This window comes from Colletes latitarsis, chromosome 11 (genome assembly GCF_051014445.1).
Source record: "Colletes latitarsis isolate SP2378_abdomen chromosome 11, iyColLati1, whole genome shotgun sequence".
Classification (NCBI taxonomy): Eukaryota; Metazoa; Arthropoda; class Insecta; order Hymenoptera; family Colletidae; genus Colletes; species Colletes latitarsis.
In genome coordinates, this window is record NC_135144.1 from 16,732,397 (window position 1) to 16,756,784 (window position 24,388).

The 24,388-nt window shown below is 38.9% G+C and overlaps 1 protein-coding gene across 5 annotated transcripts in view; it reads right to left on the bottom strand.

The window, feature by feature from the left end:
- Positions 1-24,388, bottom strand: part of Didum (dilute class unconventional myosin) — a 25,531-nt gene continuing 1,143 nt past the window's right edge. The window contains exons 2-21 of one of the 5 annotated variants that reach the window (XM_076778692.1): positions 12,687-13,111; positions 11,925-12,225; positions 10,418-10,735; positions 9,381-9,869; positions 9,082-9,288; positions 8,346-8,468; positions 7,951-8,249; positions 6,715-7,333; positions 6,430-6,621; positions 5,995-6,357; positions 5,459-5,758; positions 5,298-5,382; positions 4,611-4,797; positions 4,470-4,502; positions 3,982-4,180; positions 3,809-3,902; positions 3,607-3,660; positions 2,570-2,737; positions 1,300-2,258; positions 1-1,218 (exon numbers count right to left, since the gene is read on the bottom strand). In XM_076778692.1, the coding sequence (XP_076634807.1) occupies positions 1,099-1,218; positions 1,300-2,258; positions 2,570-2,737; positions 3,607-3,660; positions 3,809-3,902; positions 3,982-4,180; positions 4,470-4,502; positions 4,611-4,797; positions 5,298-5,382; positions 5,459-5,758; positions 5,995-6,357; positions 6,430-6,621; positions 6,715-7,333; positions 7,951-8,249; positions 8,346-8,468; positions 9,082-9,288; positions 9,381-9,869; positions 10,418-10,735; positions 11,925-12,225; positions 12,687-13,111 (5,535 nt within the window). In that variant the 3' untranslated portion in view covers positions 1-1,098. Of the gene's footprint in view, positions 1,219-1,299; positions 2,259-2,569; positions 2,738-3,606; positions 3,661-3,808; positions 3,903-3,981; positions 4,181-4,469; positions 4,503-4,610; positions 4,798-5,276; positions 5,383-5,458; positions 5,759-5,994; positions 6,358-6,429; positions 6,622-6,714; positions 7,334-7,950; positions 8,250-8,345; positions 8,469-9,081; positions 9,289-9,380; positions 9,870-10,417; positions 10,736-11,924; positions 12,226-12,686; positions 13,112-24,388 lie in introns of all 5 variants that reach the window. The other 4 variants (XM_076778691.1, XM_076778693.1, XM_076778694.1 and 1 more) reach the window with 4 other exon arrangements.

The following is a 24,388-nucleotide window of genomic DNA, read 5'->3' on the forward strand; positions in this document are numbered from 1 at the left end:
TTTCCATCAACGATCTCTTTATTTTCATTGTAGGAACAAATAAATTTGTCACATCGAGTCAAGGTATAATCGTGTTAACAGATTCTTCTCTCTGTATGTACACTCCGGGAGAAGGGATTTTGTTTACAAAAGGTTAGTTCTATAGAATGTATTCGTAAAGCGTAAACGTAAATGCAGATCAATGTAGGAAACAGAATTTGGTTACGTTCTACTAATAAAATGGCACAAAATACAATCGCTTGTACATATTTATAAATTATATTATAACAACAATATATACCTGTCTTACTCTCTCCCGCTCGTTTCTTTCATATCCTCTTGTCTTTCGGTTTCTGGGAACCGACTTGGTAATTAATCTTTCTCGTATCACAAAATATACAATCTATCCCAACGTAACATTATATCTCTTCCACGCCTTTCCCTTTTTACATATTAAGTACACATCCCCAATGGATTACCAATATTGCGCGCATAAAGTTCTTGCTTGGAGTTGCAATACTTGCCATAACATTTTTCGATAGACTAACAATATCGAACGAACAACGCATTGCTTTAAACTTCATTAATCTCGATAACAATACTTCTCTATTTTTCAATATAGAATTCGGCACTTCGTTTCGTCGTGCATACTTGCATCTTCATATTTCGCTGCTCCTCTTTATAATAATACTAATTCCAAGCTCCAGCAGAGCGTTACACACATTGACACCATTCTCAAGTCTCGACGTATACCGTTATACGCTAAGAACAACGAAAAATATGTTTTTTTTTTTTTTTTTTTTTTTTTTTTATCATCCATGAAACATATTCTATAAACCAACATGTTTCGCGTGGACACGGACAGGAATTATGCATCGTAAAATACAAATTACTGGAGTAAAAAAAAAACATACAAAACATGATATCGATGACCCGCTCGATGCATTATCTAACTCAGAAAGTCAAACAATCAACGACGTTAATTGTTTGACTTTTTTTTCTTTTTTTCTTCTTTTTTTTTTTAATAAATAGGCTATGCAAATTTCATTACTCGTTAGACGGTTACTCAACTAAAAGTTACATGCGCAGCGGGGCCTCTAAATTTGTTGATTACTATGATTACACTTTCTTGAGCATGGGCAAATGAAGTACTTCCGGTATTTCGATATCTTCTAATCGAATATCAGACGGGTTGAACGAGAATCTTACTGGATACGAGTACTTTAGATCCATCAGCAGCTGAAAAGAAATATTCTTCATTTTTGTGAATCGTCTACGTTCTACGGACTCCCAGTTCGAGAAACAATGGTATAAACTTACTTGCTCGTTGTTCTCGCACCGCTCGTCAAGTTTGGCTTGCACTTTCTTAATAAACGAAACAGGCACGCGACTCTCGAAGTCGTCAGCAGGCGTGTACAAATTCAAAATTTTTACTATTTGATTTGCGGTCAATTTGTTGCACATTTCGCAAACGGAATTTACATCCTCGTCCGTTTTACGGGCTTGAAGAAGCTGCGCGGCTTGGATGATCGGTTGAAGCGCCTCCGTGGCCGGTTCTAATTGCCTATCTCTTCCCCATTGCTCCAGATGGCTTAAATTATATCTTATTTGCATACCTTTTGTCCAACGGCAAAGCTCGTTCCTCAAAAGTAGATTATTCAAAGCACTGGCACACATGAAGTAGAAAAGTTGCTTGAAAAGCTGTACGACGATCTCGGGATCGACGCCGTGATACTGCAATGTTTTGTAAACAGTAGAGAGCTCGTCTAGAAGTTTCTCGAGCTTTTGTTGCGTTGACTCTGGTTCTTCCCCCATGGACGAGGATCGGGGTCGACCTGGTTTGTTAGAGTCCAAGCCCGTTATGGCCTCGTGTTCCAAGAGGGCAGGTACGGTCAGAGCCTGAATCCTCTCTTTTAAGTTAGTCACGATGTTATTGAAGATCCACAACGCCACGTTACTCAACACGACCCGGTACTCGCTTAAATCGAAATTCTTTAGACATTGCTCGTTCTGTCGCGGTGTGTTCTCGAGCTGGAACGGTTTGTCTCCAGAGTATTGTTTCATATTGTGCAATAATCTCAGCGTGTTACTGAGCCAAAGCACGCTCGAATCGAAATCCTCACGCTTTTTTACCACGCGTTTCACAGCGTTCAGGTAAGTTGTTAATATTTGTCTAACTTTCTTGTCGTCATTTATGCAATCTGTGTGCCTGATGCACATAAAAAGGATGTACGCTGGCAGGCCAGGAAGCAATGTTACCGCGATCCTGGGTTTCAAGTCTGCAAGAAATTATCGTAGCTTAGAAATATGAGAAAATATGAGAAAAAAATCTCGAGGTGTGAAATTTTTCGATGAAATTAAAAAATTTCAAATTGTTCTAAAAAAATTATTTTCAGTTCCGGGGGTCAATTGCAATCATTTTTGGTCGATAGACACACCCCCGAAATCTTACGCAGTTTCGAGAAAAAAATTCCTTACCGAAAATCTAATGCGAGGCCGGAAATGTTTCCTCGAAATTTCATGCGTATGTAACTAAATAGACTTTGTCGACTGGCTATATATTTTATACTGAATTGTTGACTGAATTTACCTATAACTAGATGACGTATTACTATGTTAATGTCCTCTTTGCTGCACTCAAACATGCCTTGATAGTCCCTCTCTTTCTTTCGAATGGCTGGCATGTTGCTACCGTTATCTCCTGAATTACCAGTGGAAGATATTGCCGGATCACTCGTTGGTTCCGTATTATCTAGCACTACAAGAAAATATTAAATTTTGTGACTTCATCCTCGGATATACAGCTTGTCTCCAAGTTAAACGATCAAATTGTGACAGTGTATTATATAAATTGAAATAAGATGAAAATATTATACAGAGTGTTTGGCCACCCCTGGGAAAAACTTTAATACAGGATTCTAGAGGCCAAAATAAGACGAAAATCAAGAATACCAATTTGTTGATTGAGGCTTCGTTAAAAAGTTATTAAAAAATTAAATTAAAAAATTACAAATCGTTCTGGAAAAATTATTTTCGGTTGCGGGGGTCAATTACAATCATTTTTGGTGAATAGACATACCCCCGAAATCCTACCCACTTTCGAGAAAAAAATTCGAGAAGGTATAAAATTTTTCGTCGGAAAAAAAAAATTTCAAATCGTTCTGGAAAAATTATTTTTAGTTGCAGGGGTCAATTGCAATCATTTTTGGTGAATAGACATACCCCCGAAATTCTACGCATTTTCGAGAAAAAAATTCAGTACTGTCGGAACTTTAAACGTTAATAACTGTTTAACGAAGCCTTCATCAACAAATTGGTATTCTTGATTTTCGCCTTATTTTGGCCTCTAGAATCCCCCATTAGAATTTTTCCCAGGGGTGGCCGAACACCCTGTATAAACGTAAGTTCAAAAGCACATCATTGTCACCATTGGCAGTATGTTTACATATGTGTTCGACACAGTTGAAATATTAATTAATTATTAACCTGTCTTTTATACGATATAGTAATATTTTCATCTTATTTTTGAACTTCGTCGTGAACGATATGGTTGTTGATTTATGAGCTAGGGTGAGTTATGGCCTGCGTGAAGTGCGAATAAAGTGAAACACTGGACCACGCACTCACCGGCGCCCTTTGAAATATAAGGCCGATCCTTATTCTCCTTATCGTCGCCCTCATCTTCGAAAGCATTGAAATATTATACAACTTTAATACCGATTTACAAGTTACGCTGTTCCGTTATATCGTACTCTCGCATAAGTATTCGAAAAAGACGAATGCATATTTATTTTATTCGTAATATTTATTTTTAATAATGTATACTCACAACCTGCATCTCGCAGACGTTTCGCGAGAATTTTGCATTGTCTCTTGAATTTTCTGCATTCTTCTGCTATTTTGTCATATTTCTCTTGCAGTTCCTAAAGTTTGATCGATACAAATTGTTAAAAACTATCACCGACACCATGATGTTTTGAAAGGATTCGTGCGTCTCTTTACCAAATTTTCGGACGTTAATCGGGCAATTTCGTGGTGCATATAGGCCTCGTTCTGAGTCTGCGGCGATTTGCTCAGATTCACGGACAGCAACTTCTGTTGCTTCTCAATTTCTTCCTGCAGCCTGTCGATTTCCGCCCGCCATTCGTTCCTTTGCTCCCGCCAACCTTTTTCTTTCGTCTGTAGCTCGTCCTCTAATTGTCTTTGAAACGAAGAGCGAGAAAAGATCATTTAACGCGCCGCTAAAAATGTTCAACTAATTTCAGAATTGTTCAATCGAAAGAAACGTGGGAACTTAAAATACTTCCGACTATTTTATAATCGAAATATTTCTTTAAACTAACATCGAGCTTTTTACATGTTTCGTATATTCGTAAGTACATATGACAAATAAATTTAGCATGTGCACCGATTTGTCCCGATTGAACAGTATTAAGATCAGTAAACGGGAGCCGCTGACTATTCGCGGGCAAAATATCTTCTCAACTCACTCTCTCGAGGCCTTTCGCTTTGTCTTAAGTTTACTGAAAATTGAAGTGCATGCACAAACGACAAAACGACGATTAGACACGGTGCTCTTCTCCTTCTCGTTAAGAAAAAGGCGGCACACGCCCTGGGAAATCTCGATTTACCTGTTGATCTTTTTCTGCGTTTCGAACGCGAGCACCAGTTCTCCGTCTTCGTTTATAATGTCCACGTCTCGGCCATAATTCGAGCCTAAGCTCTTCATTCTTCGCGTATTATCGGCCAACACGCTGTGCAACTGAATGCATTCTTCTCTTCTTCTCTCGAGCTCTTCCTGAAGCGCGTCGAATTGCCCTAGAATGGAAATTATTTATCGCACCTTGCCCTATCAGTTTCGTCGGATGCCTTCCGACCAAAGGATGATCGTGTGATTCAAAGAAACATAACGCCATTTTGCTGTAATGGTTTTTATTTATTGCAATTATTATGGACAATAATACGAATCGATGCGTAATATTGAAGCATAGTATGTACACAGGGTGGCCCGTATAATATGAAGCCACGTGCGAAAAATAAATCATTAATCGTGAGACAAAAGCAAAAGCCTTCGAATTATTGATTTGCCATGTATTTGTACATGGTGTAAGACCGAACTAACTTCGGTTTTTGTGGATACATTTAGTAAACAGAAAGAAAAGATTAGCAGACATTTATGCACATATGTACAAGCGTACTAAATAGATAGAAAGAAAGGAGAGAAGCAAACTAAAGTTATAGAACGTGATGAAATAAATAATGCAAGAATTCCTGAGCCAGAATTGTTAATAAATTACCCATAAGATTCTGTTGTGCACCTGGTAAACCTGCAGAGGATACGCACTTCCTGAGCGTACCTAAATCTTTCTTCAGTTGAGCGTTTTCCATTTCGAGTTCTTGAAGCTGTAAACACGAAGTCTTGGTATCAGCAGCTATTCGAACCTCTATTAAACAACTACTATCTGACGTAGAAAATTACCCTAAACGTGTCTTGTGTCCTCGAAGTCTCTTCAGGATTGTCGCGTTCCAAATCTTCTACCATCCTAATTAATCTTCCCTTTTCTTTCTCAACGTCTTTCAATTTCTGTTGAAGTTTCAGGACAAGACCGACGTCCACCGGCGCGTGTGCCGGTCCGTTCGTCTCGGGAGGCGATTTATGCGATTGCACCTCCCCATCCAATGGACTATCCGATCGCTGTTGATTCCAATCAATCGTTTCTACCCGCGAATAAGCAGTCGAAGAGGGAGCCGTCGATCGTACCGATCCGTACCCTAGATCCTTCAAAATTACGCGCGAATAAAATTAAAGCGTGTTACGAGCAAGATAAGTCTTCCCTCTGAAGATTTATAAACTATTATCTCGAGAATTATTACGGATAGAATTACAGTAAAGTTTAATTTATCATTCCGTCTACGGATTATTTCTTCTACTAAAAATTTTGTTTGTTATCCATAATACTTTCTAAGAAAATAGACTTTAGACGCTTTAGAGGGAATACCAGATTAAAATCTTACGATATTCAGATCATCAGGCGGAAGTTCCGTGGACATAATTTGCCCGCTACCGCTGGAAGCATTGCTGAGAGAACGAGAGTGTGCTGGAGCGCGCATCGCGAGTTGCTGTTCTAACATTTCCGAGTGTTGCTCCAAATCGTGATACTCTTTCAACAGTCGTTGATAAGCGCCGCGATCCTGATCCTGATCCAGCAGGAGTAGATCCTTCTCTTGCTCCAATCGATGCTTCAAGTTCTCTTCAGCGCCGCGTTGGTTGTTCTTCAGTTTCTCGTTAGCCACCGAAAGCTCTTTTCGTAATTTTTCGATTTGATCTTGGAGCTTTTCGTTCTCGTTCTGCTTCTCGAGACTGCTTTTTTCCTTGTCCTAACAAAAGTATATCGAATTTAGCGCGACAACAGATATCCTGTCAAATTCAAATTCTACGTATCGAGGTACCTGCAAAATGTCCATCTTTTCATCTCTTTCAACCTTTATCAAATCTTGCATCTTATCCAATTCTTTCTCCTTTTCCAACAGGGTAACGTGCAGTTTCTTATTCTCAACATCTACCGCTTTTAGTGCTTCCAGTTTGTGTTTCAGATCCACTATTTCGTTTTGAACGTTCTTTAATCCTTGATTTTCCTTTGTCTAAAAAAAAAAAAAAGGAATAGAGAATCACAAGGTTCGCTTCTATGATCAACCTTATAAAGACTCAGACAACAACGAGAAAGCAAAACATACGAGATCGGTGATCTTTTGCTGCAGCATGATGATCTTCTTCTCTAATCCTTTGTTCAAGGACTTCACGTGCTCCACGCTCCTTGCTTCAGCCTTCAATCTTCGGAACATTTTCTTCGCCAGGTATCTTCTCACGGCAGCTTGGGCGATGACGATATCCTTCAGTTTCTGTTTGCACGCCATTCGCGCTAGGTATCCTCGACAGAATCGCTGAATTACCGTCGCGGCAGCGTTGTCTTTCATCAACCTGTACCTTTCTCGTGCCATTTTGCCCCTGCCGTACGTCTGAATGCCAATAATTGTGCGCTTTATTTGGACGTATCGACGCCTCTTCAGCCAACCTTTCACGCGAGCTTGAATCTTTATCGCGGCTCTTTCTTCCCTCACGGCTCGAGCTTTCTGTCTGGCGATGTAACCCCTTCCGTACCTCTGAAGGCCAAGCACGGCTCGCCGTATCTTTCTGTATCTGTTACGATATATTAGACCGCGTACTGTTTTCTGTATCATGACGCAAGCATCACGTTGCCGCTCGGCCCGAAGCTTTTCCAAATAGGCCACTTGACCAGCCCGAAAGAGGACCTTTGTTTTCCCGAATTTGAATTTGTCTTCATCCTTGATATACCTGAAGCGTTAATTTCAATTTGTCGCAGACTTTGAACAGAATGCAGAGAGTTAAAATGCAAGGGTTCGAGAATTTGAAAGTATACGGTACTGTACATTCAATATTATAGTTACTTTCCAACGCACAAAAGGGAAACGTATTGTAATCACGAGAAATTTCGAACAAATTCTTTTTATGGAGTAGCTCAGTTTAAAACAATCGTCTAATCGCTTCGAAACACAAAAGGATGTTCCAGGAAATATAGAACAGTAATTAATGATTTCCAATACTTGTTTTGCAATACTTTTTTTTTACCTAGACTCCTCCATTTATCCTGAACGAACTGTTTCAAATCTTTGGCAAGGCGTAACAATTCTATATATCGAAACTCGCATGCTTTTCGAAGAAAAGTACTTCTTTACTACTCTTGCACGGCGGAATTATCGTGCTGATAAATACATTTATCTTTGGCAATTCTTGTAACATATCTATCTCTTCGTTTATCATTTCAAGATACTGTTTACAATTCGTTCTGTCTGTTATTAATTTTACTTCCGATTTAACTCTACATCGAATATCGTTGTCGACACCCTGCATAATACTTAGAACAATATTATAGGGAGCAAAAGGTAACCGACCTTGCTAATATGCGTCTGCAGGTCTCTTTGAGATCGTCGCGTCGTATGTCCTTAAATTTGCACAGACATCTGTACCTAAGGAAGAATTCACTGTACGTTCTTTGACTGGGGAATCCGGCCGCGGATATTCTGATTGTTTCCAGTACACCGCAAGCCCGTAATTGTTGGACCGCGCGAACGGGGTTGTACTCGAAAGCTTCCTTTGTTTCGTTTGGTTTGATGCAGCGCACGTAATGTGGAGTGGTCGCGTTTAACGTTGCCATCAGCATATTCAAAGAATCTCGGAACTGCGATCCTACCTACAGATTTCGTTAACCGGGCATAAATTGTATCGTCTGACGTATGACTCGCATAAGAACAAATAACAGCTACGTCCTATCATTCGTAAGGATTACCGTTTTCTTATTTTGCTTGGGCGTATTCAATAATGGTTTCTGAGCGGAAATTTTAACTCTCACGTTCGACGGTACCGCAAGCTTCGGATCCTCCTCGCTGAATAACTTCTTCAACAGTTTATTCTGAAACGATAAAACACGTAAGGTTTTCAACGTACCGACAAAACCATATAAATCTATGTCAAAGTACATAAATAAATAGTCTACGGTGTTTGCTTTACGTTCAAAGTATACAGTCGTACCTCGTAGTCGCTGATTTTTGTCACAGAAAGTGTAGAATGGAATTGAATATTAACGTTGCAACTAAATAAATGAAAGTAATCCTTTCTAGCGAACAGACTTTTTCACAATTTTATAAGTTGCTTTAATATTCTGTATACGATTATTATATTGTGTCGCCTATTAAATGATATTTTCATTTGCTACCTTTCGCTACGAATCTGCTATATGCATCCATCGATAAGGATTATCCAACAGACTCTGCATTAGGCGTGACGCTATTCATCGATCGTTGGACAGATTCCAATTGCTCGATAGTTAATTACTAGACGATTAGTTTAACAGATTGTTCGAGCGATTAATAGCGTCGCGCCTGAGGCGGGATCTACTGGGTAATCGATGAGCCCAATTAATAAATCCGATACGTAACGCAGTACTATTGCTTCTTGGACCAAAACTATTACTATTGCCAAATCGAGAATTGAAAAGTCGATAAACGTGAATCCGTTTTACGCACATCTCCGTTTCGTAGCACGTCGATCTGCTCCTCGATGACGGTGTCCCTGTTCTTTTCCAAAAACCCGACTGTCTCGTACTGGACTAGATCCGCGAAATGATGGATCAGGAAAGCGGAGGTACCGAAACGTGGCTTCTCGAAGTGTTTCGATTTCCCGCACTTCGCGTACAGCTTCTCAGCCCAGGAACTGTCCGAACCTTTCGGCATCTATTGTTAAAACAGCTGGTTAACGATCGCGCGGATCGGTCTTTCTCGTCTGACCAAAACGTCAGAGAAACGCGCGAAGGAATTTTACTGACTCTGCACTCTTCGTCCAACAGGTCCAAGATACCCAGCTTCGTTTCTATCAGGTCGATGCAGGGCTGGTTGTCGTAGAAGTCTATGAACGTCCACTCGATCTCTTCCTTGAGATACTCCTCCTGTTCTAGCTTGAAGACATGCTGATTGAACTGCTGCTGAAGCTTTTCGTTTGCGTAATTTATGCAAAACTGTTCGAACGAATTGATCTCGAACGTCTCGAATCCGTAAATGTCGAGCACGCCGATGAAGCACTGAGGTTTGTTCTTAGATTGCAAGGAATTATTGATACCAGTCACGATCCAACTGAACAGTTCCGCGTAAATGTGCTTGGCCAGCGCGTCTCTTGCGCCGATCGCTTGCTCCACGTTCATCGGTTTCAGAAATACCTCCCTCATCGATACGATTTTTCTATGGCACAGCCATTTTCTCATCGCGTTCACGTCGGTGCCTAACAACTCGCAAATCGTCAACAGATGCTTGTCTGACGGCTGCAAACACACAAAAATTAACATTTCACTTCCGGACAGTAAACCCACTGCCCCTCGATGAAACACGACAAAATACTAAATCGCTAGTTTCAGCATCGTGAATGTCAGAATAACAAATATAAGGTATGCAATACGCAACAGTACGTAATTTCGAAGTGTTTCCCTTGAAACAATAGACTTGCTATTTTTTAGGGACCACAAAAATAAATAAAACAGAGAACAATACGACTAAAAAAAGTTGAAACACGCTATTCTAAATCACCGTGCGACTACTTAACGCTAGAAATACCAAACTAAGTAATTTCTAATAAAAATTGTAAAATATTTAAAAATTGTAAAAGAACGAGTAAACATTTATTTCCATTGCATTATACGCTTCTTCGAGTATCTATCGCTTTAATTTCTTTGGTACAAATAAATACACTATAACTGTCGGTAATTCTAGTGTTAAGGGTAAGTGTTATCGATTATCAAATAGGTAACGTTGCAAAATGCATACGTGAAATATTAGAATGCGTTTCCGTGAAAGACGAAAAATGTATATTTACGGGAATGTAGCTGGCATCGGTATCTTTTTCGTTGTTCGAATTCTGAACCTCGGAGCTCTGTATATCGATGTTCCCTATGTGCATTATAGCCGCTAAAATACGAAGCATATCGTCCTGCTGTTTGGACGTGAATCCGAGCATGGTAAGTGCGTTAATCGTCTCGTCGAAACAGGCCAAATCTTCCACGCCATCTATTACCGGATTGTTTCCTTGGTTCAGGTAGTGAAAATTATCCTGATGGCCTAAATGTAAGTGAGGAAGGCGCGTCGCGGCTGCGCACATTTGGTAAAAGACGTGGTAGTTTCTTTCCTCGTTTGCCTAGAGAAACGTTCGATTTAAACATTTCGTAACCGCACGATCATGCAAATGATTAACGCTTGCATGGCCGTCGACGAAAAATTCACTACGACCTTCGAAGGGTCCTTTCAGACCCACGACGTGTAATTCTGTCGCTACTCCTGGTATAATAAGTACTAATGTGCAAAATTGCAGCATAATAACTTTTTGTATAATGATTCGTATAGGAGATAATTGAAATTGAAAGCTAGTTGAATATGCGTGTGATTAAATACAATTTGCCTGGCGCGTCTGTCCATTATTCAGTATTTCTACTTGTACCGATGCCCAAGTCATACTCTGTTCAATAGAGTCTGTTCATATCTAATTTTTTCAAAAACAAGTATATTTTATTTTTGTAGAAAATCTCACCAGGGAAAACATGAAATGTTATTTATTGAACTTTCGATGATATTACCTTTTACTCGCAGAACGAGAAATATTTTTTTACGAATTGCAAACACATTTTATATTCGATTTCTTTCGTCGCTCTGGAATATAGTTTTCTATTCAGGGAATTAACTTATGCGGAAGAGAAGATGTAAAGTGGATTTGAAGATGAAGGTGTACATAACTGTACGCAAAAACTGTAGTCGCGTAGCCCGTGACCGATATTTTAAAAGTATCGATGGTTCAGTAGCGGACAAATGCTTATGTTCCGATATTTCGAATACTTCTTCGACTGTCACTAAATCAATAATGTGATGTATAAGGGAGGGTATGACGAATAAATTGTCAGATCAATTTGAATAAAATTGTAGACTTGTTAACAATAAATGAAAATGTGATTGAAATGTAGCTGCTTTTCTAGATACGATCCATACGATGCATAAGGAGTACTAGGTACCTGGACATTGAAGAGAAGAAAACCTGATTCCTGGGTATAAATAGACCCATCGACGGCCACGTGAACGTTATAGGAGCCACACACGTAACTATTTATTGTACAATAGTTATGCATTCAATTCCAATGATAATCGTAATAAAATTCTGATTTGATACAAATTTTAAATACCGAATAAAAGACGAATATTTTTCCAATAAAATTCTGCTTATCAAATTGTTCAACAACCCCATACAATTATTGTTCAAATAGTCGTATCAAGAATAGTTGTATATATTATTATACGAAAAATAGTTACGATTACGACTCCTAAGAAGAGTTGCATACCTGGAATACGACCCTCGATTTTTCGAGGAGGTAAGTCCTCATGCTGGCCCCCGTTATGTGGTAATGCTTGTTAAACTGAATTTCAATGAACTTGCCGAACCTCGAGGAATTATCGTTTCTCGTTGTTTTTGCATTACCGATCGCTTCCATGATCGGCAAAGAGGCGAGAACCTTTTTCTCGACCTGCGTTTCCGTCGTCGAGCCACCGACAGTGGCGAAATATCGCATCGTGTATTTCGCAGATACCGTTTTTCCGGCGCCTGACTCACCGGAAACGATGATGGACTGATCGTGACCCTCCCTACGTTCACGTTACAATATTTAAAACTCATCTTTACGGAAACGTCTCACGCTAGAAATATACGCGAAACGTTCCTGCTAAGTTAATGTACGATTTGATACGTATTTTCGTTCAGCTACGGTTATTGAAGTTCAAGGGGCGAGACCACCCTTCAAAGTTTATCCCCCGGTGCTATTTTAGAAACTATTAGGGATACAGGGAAACTTCTAAAATAAGCTCTTTTAAGAGCTTTAAAAATAACCTTATCGAATTCTATGTTATTCTCGAGTAGTTAATAATTTTTAAATTTCAAAATAAAATGTACAACGAATTTAAATTTATTTCATGATATTTATGAGACGTATTCTCAGATCTAAAGTTTCGAAGCTTCCTTTCGTTGGATATTTCGCGAACGCCACGGAAATGGGACGGAAAGCCGTCAAAGCGTCGAGAAGAAAAATTGTTGAATGAAAGACTTGAACCTTTCCAATTTCGTGTAAGCCTCTTCGGCGACGGCGAATATATGGGGCTCCAGGTCGCCCATCGCCTGACCTCTGTACGCCCAAATCGTGTCATTTCCGTAAATGGGCAGCTCATTGTACGGATTGAAGGCAACCAAAACGATGCCGCAGTACGTGTAAATGCAATGTCGTTGGAAGCGTATCTGGAGATTGTAAAGGACGGCTGGCTCGTGAAGGAACGACAACGACGTCAAATTATTCTCCCCTATGAGTATATCGGGATTTCTCAGGGGCGGAAGGTCAGCGTCCGATTTTATTTCCAGAGTCTTCGTTTGGTTCGAGTCGTCCGTGTGGACCTTCAACCTTGGCTGGTTTAACTTGTAATCCTCCAGGAGCACCGCGCCTTCCCAAACCTTTTCCGGATGTGGTACCCATACTCTGCCACCCTGGAGAACACAGGTGTTTCGTTAACGATCGTGTCTTAACGCTAACTATAATCAAAGGGGAATAATTAACCCGTTGCCCTACAGTGACAAGTCTGACTAATCGTCGCAAGTTCTTAATATCAAGTTTAACAATTATGAGGCTACTCGTTATACAGGGCGTTCGGTCACTTCTGGGAAAAATTTTAATGGGAGATTCTAGAGGCCAAAATAAGACGAAAATAAAGAATAGCAATTTGTTCATTGAGGCTTCGTTAAAAAGTTATTAAACGTTAATAACTTTTTAGCGAAGCCTCAATTAACGAATTTTCGTCTTATTTTGGCCTCTAGAATTAAAGTCAACACATTTTTACATTCACGGTTTCAAAAACTATCAGCGATTATCGAAAGTCGCCCAAAACCAGTCTCGAGAGTATAATAAAAATCTTTTACATATTTTTCCTCGTCGCTGTTGCGCAAATTTTGCATGTACGACGTTCAAAACTAAAGCACCGCGCCTGTAATCACGGTACTAGGCGCGAAGCACGTTTTTCAATGACTCGAGCGAGCTCGTACGAGTTAATTACTTAGCATGTAATTCTCCTGCTTCTGAAAAGATGACCCGCTTTTTCCTTTTTTGCGAGTGGTACTACGTATGAAAATGAGGTCGGCAATACAGCCATATCGATTTCTTCGCTGAGTGCGCCAAATCTGGATTGGTTATCGTGTTAACTGTTATTACTCTGTAACCGCAAACAGGAAAACGCGTCTCTCCGCAAGGACAATCACAGCAGGCGGAATTCACGGAACGGAATAAATCGATGATTAGTTTTAAAGTGACTTTCACTTAGTAAAATATTAAAGTATCTATTTAAAAGAACTAAAAATCGGAAAAAATTCCCAATTCAAATTTTATCGTATACCATAGAAACTGCTTATTGAAATGGATACAAGCTAACCGAGGTTTTCCATTGAGGTACAAATGAATCGGTAACGGTAACAGAAACGAGGCACGAAATGACAAAATGTACTGTTACCGAGCACGGTGTTCGGACAGAAGAAGCATTACGTGATCTGAACGAATATCGAGCAACGGTAATTTTCAACATTCTCTCGTATGTTTTTCTTCCCACACTGTTTCCTTCCTCTCAGTCACCTTTTCTTCTGCGGACTGGTTACAAAGACCGCAGAAGATAGAGAAATTTTCGAAGTGTATACTGTCCTTGAGCGGGGCAACGACATGGTCGCAATAGGTGAGTCAACTACGCTTAGAACGATGTGAAAATTAGTTCTGAACTCTGACGATCCAATCTTGTCTGTCAACTATTACACAAGATACTGGTCGAAGGATGTCGAGACCAGAAAATGTCACAACTAGAGATTTAAAAATTTAAGATGATTACTTTTAATTTTTCTTTTTATTAAAATATATTTTAGTATGGATTATTTAATTTTGTCTTTCAATATTTATTTGCATTCTCAAAAGTGATTTTCTGTTTTCTTTTTCCGACGTAATACACTCGGTATCTCAGCATGCAGTATAGCACTGCAATAATCTGGCGGAGTCAAAGATGGAACGAATAGGAAATGAATTTTCCATAACAGAGAGGAATTCAATCTGCAACTGGCATGAAGAAGGAAAGTCCTACTCAGAAATTGTGAATTTAAAATATAGGAGCCAGTCCACGGCACAGTATGCAAATGAAAATACACGATCAAATGGATCCATCATAAATAAATAACGCAACGAGTTGCTAAGAAAGATATTCGCTCGTGAAGAAAGAATTTAGAGAAATTATTAAAAAATTTAATAAAACTTTAAAAACTTAAAAAAGATAAGCGAGTAAAGTAAATTGTATTAAACACGTATATCGTAAAAATATACATTGATAAAGAGATTTATTTTTGATAACGTGTAATATTTTCAGACGAAAGTAAAATTTACTTATATTGAATTGCTATTTTTTAAACCGATTTATGTCAATTATAACTTTCATTAACACAGTGTATTATTTATTCGATAAAAGATAACGACCATGCGATATCAGCAATTGAGAAAATGTGATTACTCGTATGACTCATTGCGTGCGTGATGCTCAATATTGTTGATCGTATAATTATTCGATCACTAATTTACAATACTTCGAAAAGTGATACGTTGCGTAAAAACACGGTGAAAAGTAATTCGAGCGTTCGATATTTACAAAATATAAAAGTACGCTTGTTTCCATTTCAGGCGTTTATGCACCACGAAAACCATTCCACCATCGTTGAGAAATGTTTGCTAATGCCACGTTACGCTCACCGTGGTTATTTTTATTTTTGCGTCTCGAGGTTTGCTGACTGTGCAACATCGAATTGCGCAATTATGAGTATCCCATTAAATTCGTCTCCGCAAAGTGAGGGATTTCGTAACGCGACCTTTTCCTAAATCGTGATTCATAATAACGGGAGCAATTCTATTCGATTGGTGCATACGAGATGTCGTTTTTCTTATGTTCCAATTAACCGGTCTTGTAACGTCCATTTTAGTCCGCTCTATCGTCATTTAAAGTTCGTCTTTCACGATGAACATTCTCGACGTTTGATTTCATCCATTGAAGGAGAGTTCCCATGCTTTCTACGTTACATACCAAATAACGATTATGCTTCTAAGTCTTACACACGGAAAGGCATAGAAAAAGCGGAATCCTGCCGGGTTCCCACGCAGCTTGTTAATTGAAAAGGTGTACAGAATGAGAGAGTGAACTGCTCGCGGTTGAATTTACACGCGACAATCGGCGGACTCTAAAAGATGAGAATGCCTGACTTTCCCTTTTTTTCATGAATTAATTAATGCTTTCAGTTCTCTCACGATTCTAATAGATTAGGTAACCTGTAATTAGCTACGCAAATTTTCAAGTTTCATTCATGAATATTCCGTTCCTTCGCCGATCAACATCCGCGTCGAACTTCTTTACCTTCAAATTCATATCAAGGTAAAGCAAAAAAAAAAGAGCAATCTTGTATTCCACATTTTTTGTACATTTAATTCTTCGAAGTGTCACGGACGCGGATATCGTCAAAGGATTTCCTAAAATTTGTATCATTTTTAAATTTATAATTCCCGGCTAAAGGAGGCTAATAATAATTATTAATCGTCGATCGTCAACAATGAAATACAGGGGGTTCAGCCACCACTGGGAAAAATGTTAATAGGGGATTCTAGAGACCAAAATAAGACGAAAATCAAGAATACCAATTTGTTGATGGAGGCTTCGTTAAAAAGTTATTAACAATTAAATTCAAAAATTTCAAATCGTTCTGGAAAAATTATTTTTGGTTGCGAGGGTCAATTACAATCATTTTTGGTGAATACACATGTCTTCGAAATCCTATCCACTTTCGAGAAAAAAAATTGGATAGGTGCTGAAATTTTTCGGCGAAAAAAAAATTTTTCAAATCATACTAAAAAAATTATTTTCGGTTGCAGAGATCAATTAGAATCATTTTTGGTCATTACACATACCCTCGAATTCCTACGCACTTTCGAAAAAAAAATTCCTTACCGAAAATATAATCTGAGGCTTGAAATGTCTGCCCGAATTTTCATGCGAATCTTTAAAACGTCATAACTTCTGAACGGATTGGACGATTTCAATGTTTAAAAAAGCAAACTACGCGTATTTTGATGGAGAATATGTACAAATCACAAAAATATTCGAAAAGTTGGTCCTTGACCCCGCAAAATAAGAAAAACCCCATAAAAATGGTCCAATTTTCAAACAGCCATAACTCCTACAATTGTGAATATATTTCAATGAAACTTTTTTCTGAAGTAGGGCTCGTGGGTACCTACAAAAAAGTATTAGACAACTTTTCTGTAGGGCGTCAAACAAAATTACTAAAAATGAAAAAGTAGTTTTTAAGAAAAATCGACAAGGGGGTAGGTGCCTAAATTTTTCGACGAAAAAAAAAATTTTCGAATCGTTCTAAAAAAATTATTTTCAGTTGCGGGGGTCAAATACAATCATTTTTTGTGAATAAACATACCCCCGAAATCCTGCGCATTTTCGAGAAAAAAATTCAATACGGGCAGAACTTTAAACGTTAATAACTTTTTGACAAAGCCTCCATCAACAAATTGGTATTCTTGATTTTCGTCTTATTTTGGCCTGTAGAATCCCCCATTAAAATTTTTCCAGGGGATGGCCAAACACCCTGTATATTTTGAAACTTTATCTAATAACGTAACGTGTTAAGCATACAATATGCTTCTGGTTCGATTCCGAACAGCAGGTGTTTTTAAAAAGTAAATATTTGATTTTCTTGTTCTCACGGACAAAAATTACTCAGCGATCTAACATTTATCATGGAATATTCTCTGAACGTGGAAAATGATAGCCCCCAAAGGCACTTTCATCGTAGCTCAGTCGTATTGCAGAAGTATCAGGGAAGCTTTGGCGCCTGTGTAAATGCAGTCCGCTCACATGTTGTCTGAGCTTTGCCAACCGTCCACCGATCTACGGCTTCTGTCGCGTTCCACCCACGACTCGTTTCAATCTTCAAACTACGCAACTTTTTACCACACGCTCCGCGACATTAAAACTTCGGCGCGGTCTATTATAGCGCGAATAAATCAAATTTAACAGCGCACTCGCGAACTTAAAGGGTTTATACCTAGTTTTACCTCGATATCGAATAACGTATAGCCTCGTCGATTAAATAAGTCGCTAACACGAATGAAATCACCGTTGATTTTATAGCATAAGTACGATTCATACACTCGTATCGTCTATAATAAACAAAAAGTAAATTGGAAACACTCGATAGATACGACGATCGGAATTTAACGATGAGTCGATCCGACAAACGTCAAATTAGTCAATGCATTTATGTGAAAGTAGGAAGAGGATGAAACCTGCAATCTTATCAACAGCGACGAGGCCACTCAGGAATGAATCATACCATCACAGATTCCTCCCAACGAAATACAAATTGATACAGTAGTCTCGCGAGCGATACCGATTCGTCGAAATCACCGACGCGAAAATTTTCTATTCCATTTTCAATCGTTTAATTTCGTCGCCAGAATGTAAAATCAACTATCCAACGTACCGAACGATAACGATCTACTTTATTTTATTTACTTATTGATATATAAAGTTAAAAAAGATTTATTCACATTAGCTTATGTGCTTTTTGAAACGATTTAACTTTCGTCTGAAACATTTTTAGTACGATCAACAGTTTCGAAAATATTTTACATATATAAAACAAAATAAAAACAGGTAAATGTACCCGAAATGTACAGTTATCGATTACGTATTGCTGAGATCGCAGAGCGTTCGAACGTAAGAAAAGAGTCGCTTAAAAGGTCAACGATCTGACAAAATACGTTGGCATTTGTAACATAATGCGACCTAAACGGTGGAATTTTTTATAAAGCGTTCGAGAGACGTAATTGAAATTGTATATATTTTACCTTTAAAACGGAACACGGAATAACGCGATGGTCGTTCGTTTACTCGCGACGCTTTATATAACATTTGCATCCATTGTCGTCGAACTTTAAACACGTAACATTCGTCAATATTTGCTTCGACTTCGTCACCGTTTAAAAATTTCACGCGAAAATTACACGCAAATTGAAATTTTCATTCCGAAAAAATTGTTTTTGCAAAATGAAATACATTAAATTTACAATTTGAACGATATCGTTCCTGAAATCTCTAACGATCGACGTAGGAAGACTAACTGTATTCGGAGTTTCGACGATGGTCGTTTGACAATGACATACATACTATCATCCAGTACGGATACAACAGATTGTACAGTCCTACACGCTTTAGCGTTATCGTGAAAACAGTCGTAACAACGATAATTATGCAAATTCTATACACGTAAAGATTTCAAACAATCATTTACGTTTACATTAATTCGCGCAATATTGTAGGAAATTCTAAACGCATTCGTAGCATCGCGTTGCACTCAAGAGACCGCTTTGACGTCGTATACGTCGTCGCGAGATCGATCGTCGCGGTTCGCGTTGCTCCTGAGAAACGTGCCGGGTTCCCCGTTATTGAGAATATAACCAGGTCAAGTTTCCCACGTACGTTTCTTTTCCGCGTGCGTAAGAAATTGGCATCGCCGACATCGGCAGCTGGCCACGCGTCCTACGTTTGCACCCTACGTTCCCGTGAGTTTCCCTTTCGATCAACCATAACAACGAACACGCGGGCACAAAGACCTGCCTTGAGAAACAGCTGGACCAACGTTCCTAACGATCCTTTTAAAATTTCAAAGTGTAAAGGGGAAAAGTTTCAACATACCGTTCGCGCGAACAAATATTGGGCTAATGCATAAGTTCGTCCACTTGTTCTTCCGAAAGGGATTTTCTAAACATGGTACTTTTTAAATGACAACAGTCTGCGAAGAGGAGACTTTGAAGAAGTGAAATATTTCTTTTAATAAAATAGGAGAATTCCTAGATATCATACTGATTGTAGTTACAAGTAGAATGTTTATGCATTTATGAGAAATTTTTATTCTCGAAAAGCTACATAATGCACTTGATGTGCAAAAATATAAGAAAAGCTACCATTTTATACTATTAATACAAATAAAAATTTGAATAAAGATCCACAGTCTAGTTATGAGTTTCTAAAGACACCGGCTTGGAAAAAGTAGATCTCGGGTAAATAGCTTTAAAGTTGACACACGCGGCGATTCCATTCGTGCAAACTATACACAGAGACACCCGGACGAAGTGTTACAAGCTACTTTCCTGGAAACTAATCAAAATATCGACTTTATTTTTTTTTTTTAAATTAAACGGTTCAGGGAGACTAATTTCTTGGTGCGCGATAAACCGAGTAAAATTTATTTCAACCATTTTCTTAAGTTGTGCAAAATCTGTTTTGCAGAAGAAGGGAACGAAAAACCTAGCAAATACCGAGATTGGATATCCATTTCTTTGTAAAATCTAAAATAAATGTATTTTTTTTTTAAGAACACTCATATTTAAAATCTACGGAGAGACAGTTTGTACGTCGAAGTAAACTTTGCCACATATTTATCAGTCGTGCGTGGTATGTTCGTGGTGTACTATCATCGGCATTACTTACTTCAATTATGAATACTGACAACCTACCGCGTAAAAAAAACAGCGAAACGCGATACTGCGAATGCAAATTTCGACGCAGAGTCCTTGTCGAGTAAAATTCGTGACCGTGAGAATGTGAGTTTGTATTTTCAGCGGTGTCCCCGGTTTGTATAAAAGATCACGAAACGGGACGCCTTCGTGGGAGATTGCTGCGAGGAATTCTCTTTTTCCACGGATGCTGCACAAAAGGGCGATCACAACGCTGTGTTTAGACGGTCGACGGTTTTGTTGTGCGCTAAATTGCCGTATCGCGTTGTCATCGCAACTGAGAATCACGATTCATCGAGTTCCACTCGTTCCTTTAAGGATATGCTGAGTCAATCTGTGGAGATTGAAAGTGTCCGATATTACGGAGGTAAACGATGATGAACAGTTCACCGAAATACGTAATAAAGAAATTGATATAACGTGCAATTTACTTATTATTTAAGTTAACCCTTTCGACGTTATCGTGGAAAGCACTTATCGCCCTTTGATTTTAATTTACTTTTGCAAAATCGTCGATTCCAATAACTCGATAATTGAATAGTTATAAGGTATCGATAATTACAGCTGTAATATATGTATACTGCGATTATCAATCTCTGTCATCGAAGTGGCCGTGGCACATATGGTATAAGCAAGATGTTAGAACGAACGTATGTATATGGTTTCCAATCGTAGTTGTACACACATTAAAGCCATAGAAACATTATAGAATAAATCTACTTTTGTATTATTTAATCCATGATTACTAATTTATCCAAGCAATCTATTCCTGTCGAACGTCCAGTTCGCGCGTGCGGAAATACTGTGGTCGCGTTTCTTAAGCATGCTCGTCGAACGCCCATGGGCGTTCGTAGCACGCGACGCGCCGATATCGTTCGCGTTTAGAAACGTCCGCGACGCCCGACGTGGATTAATATTTCAGCTGCCTCTCGGTCGTTACGTTCCGGACAATTTTTCGCCGGTCGCGTTGCGCGAAATCTTGAAAGAAATCTTCGTTGACCTTTCAGATAAAATCTCACGGCAACGCGGAATAGAGTAGCCTCCGCGATGGTACCCTCAGTCTTCCCGCGACGGGGCACGAAGAAGCAAGGAGAACGACCTATTCCAAGACGTTTTGCTTTTCTGTGTTAAGAGAAAGGGAACTAAGAACGAGCGAGCGAAGTCTACCGATCACGTTCCACGAACCGATCGTGCGAGCAACAGTTTCGAACGGGGTTAGCTTACCTTTAAACGTAAAGGCGCGATCGGGACTCGGTTTCACATTTCGATCTGTTGCGGAACATAAATTCAATGCCTCCTTGCATTCTAAACTAATTAAAGTCCCATACTACCGGGCACTTATTTTATCATAATTTTCTAGCACGTAAATCGATTTCTGGTAAACGCGGCGCAAATGAGAAAACTTCCGTGAAAAAACAATATCCTATTTTGTAGTACTTTCGCGTAAAGTGAATAATAAAGTTTACCCAGTTCCAGCCAGCACCATGATTTAAATATGAATGGCGGCAAATTGAGATGAATAGGGCACCGTGTCTAAGATGTCCTGATCAATATGCACGCTCTATATAGGCGATGGTCGTCCCTGACTTTACGCGAGCCCACACACTTGGCGTCAATCACGGATACCATTATACTCGTCCACTCTCTTATCCCTTCAATTATCGCTAACCTTACGCGTACGATTTTCTCACGATTAATACCACGACGCTCGAACGAACAATTACATCGTCCCGGAGCGAATGTAGATCTCGACGATGAACTTGTTACTTCTGTAATCGTTATCGTGCACGGTGATTATATAAACTGGGTTATAGCTTCGTTCTAGGCAAAAATTAAGAAAATATTATTATTACTTATTCTTCAGTTTGAAAGATACGATTTTATTTTATTGTGGTGTTATTTGGTTTACCTGTTCGACGATAATATCAATACGACACTGTTTCGATACAAGCAATATTAAATGTTGAAAGAACGACAAAAATTACAACACGATCTCGGACAACCCTCGCAATTCACCTGACCCGGGCAATAAATCAGCCAAGATGGAGAGCTACTGCACGACCTTAAACGGGGCAGGTTCGAGCTGTATTAAACACCATTCTCGCATAGAGCGTATTTTCTCACATTTCTGGTCCGCTGTCCGCATATAACTTCAACCAGTTATCTAAAACTTTTACCATAAGCAGGAATTACCACAAAATGATCAGTGGATTAGCCACAGAATTATTTAGAATGTTTAACTTCAGTTTTAGCGACGATGTTTATTGCAATTTAACGTCGCTTTCTAAACAAGGTTTCTACATTGACTGTGTTTAATTTAACGTAAACGAAACTCTCGTTTCAGGTGCATTAATTCCACCGATTCTTCGATCCAAGGGGACATTATACGCCAATAAATGATGGTGAACGCCAGGGACCAGCACTATTCTCCAAATCTAGACAAGTTTGAAACAACGTTATTTGAAATACTATTTAAAAAATAATAATTGTCTAAAACTGTTAAAAACTGTCGAGTACCATTATCAACTTGTTGATTCGATCTTTTCGTAATTAATTATTAACGACTATCGAGTATTTTTTATTTAGTAATCGTCCGAGTGGCTTACACGATCATCATAATTTTTATGAACAGATTGCATTGTGCCCAACACCGCCGGGGACTATACCGATACGACCAATGTTTCGCGTTCATAGACGCCAAACTTTTCTACGCGATAGACTTTTGTTGAAAGGCAATACGTTTGCACATAACAAACGTTATCGCGCTTGTCAAGCCAGCTCGAATAGCTATAATCGTGCTATCTGGTTTGAAAACAGAATTTAGGTCTTCAGTCACCTTGTTTTCTAACGACAGTTATTGATTTTTGTTTTAAAGAGGAATCTATTCGTTTCGAACTTCTCCGCCATTTACACTGAACTCGAACGTTTCGAACGTCATCCGTTCTGTTTACGAAACGGAACACCATAAACGTTACTAAAAGCAAACTAATATCGATCAAGGTACGGTAAGTGTACAGATATACCGAAGACCTGAAAACATGGATGGAATTCAAATTTACATAACATCTTAACGAGAAATAAATTTCGAAATTCAACTAGAATGCAACGATCGTTATTATTTAAATTTAACCGTCCTGTCGGCGACTTTCTTTCCCATGAGAGGGAAATCAGGTAAATGTACCTGTACACTTTAATGCTCTTTTAAATAGAGTTATGTATGCCTAAGAATATTGCGAATCACTTGCAGATCAGTTCAAAGAAGCGGGCACCTTTCGTGAAAGTTGTTCCTAGATCTAGTCTGAGAAAGATACCTTCACTCGGAGCCAATGATGTATACATCTTCTACTAATTGAACCAATATATTGTCTATCCCATTATTTTCTCAAACAATTAACTATGCATTCTGCGCTGTACCGCCAGAGAATAAGAAAGTTTTACTCGATTTTGCGTAATTATATACAGGGAGTTCCATAAAACTCGAACGAGCTGAACGTAAAAACATTTTAAAATACAAAGAATAGAATTGAACTGAAATCAAACGATTTTAAATGTTCTGACTTTCCGTCTCTTACGCATTTATTCGTACGCGCGTAACGATGAAGCGCAGTGTCGCTCTTTTTTTAAACGAAACTATAACGATTCTTTCTCGACAAAAAATAAATACTTCGCGAAGAATATCATGTCCAACCGTTACATACAAATTTTCTAAACCGCTTGTTTAGATACGCCATTTGAAATATCTCGTCAATTATTCGTTATCCGACCACTGATACTTTTACACGTGGAACAATAAAAAATATATTGATACATTAAAAAAATATATACAACCCTGTTCGAGTTCAGCGAGACACCGTGCCTCAAATTCGAAATAACTGGAGCATGGTCGCGCATTTTCGCGTGCACGAATTATTCGAAGCTCATAAATTGAAACAGGAACGCGCTATCATGAACAACCTGAAAATCGATAGAGGCTCGTTAAATCTACTTACACCGGACGTTTACTCCGAAACGACCGCCGACTCTGTGCAACATTAACAGAAAGCTCGCGAGAAAACGTAAGAACTTTGTCCCTCGGGACCATTCGTGTTTACATCAAGTGTTTTTCGAGACAGCTGCCCGAGAATCTGTCCTAATCGTCCATCCAATCGTAGAGCGGATACTCTTTCCTT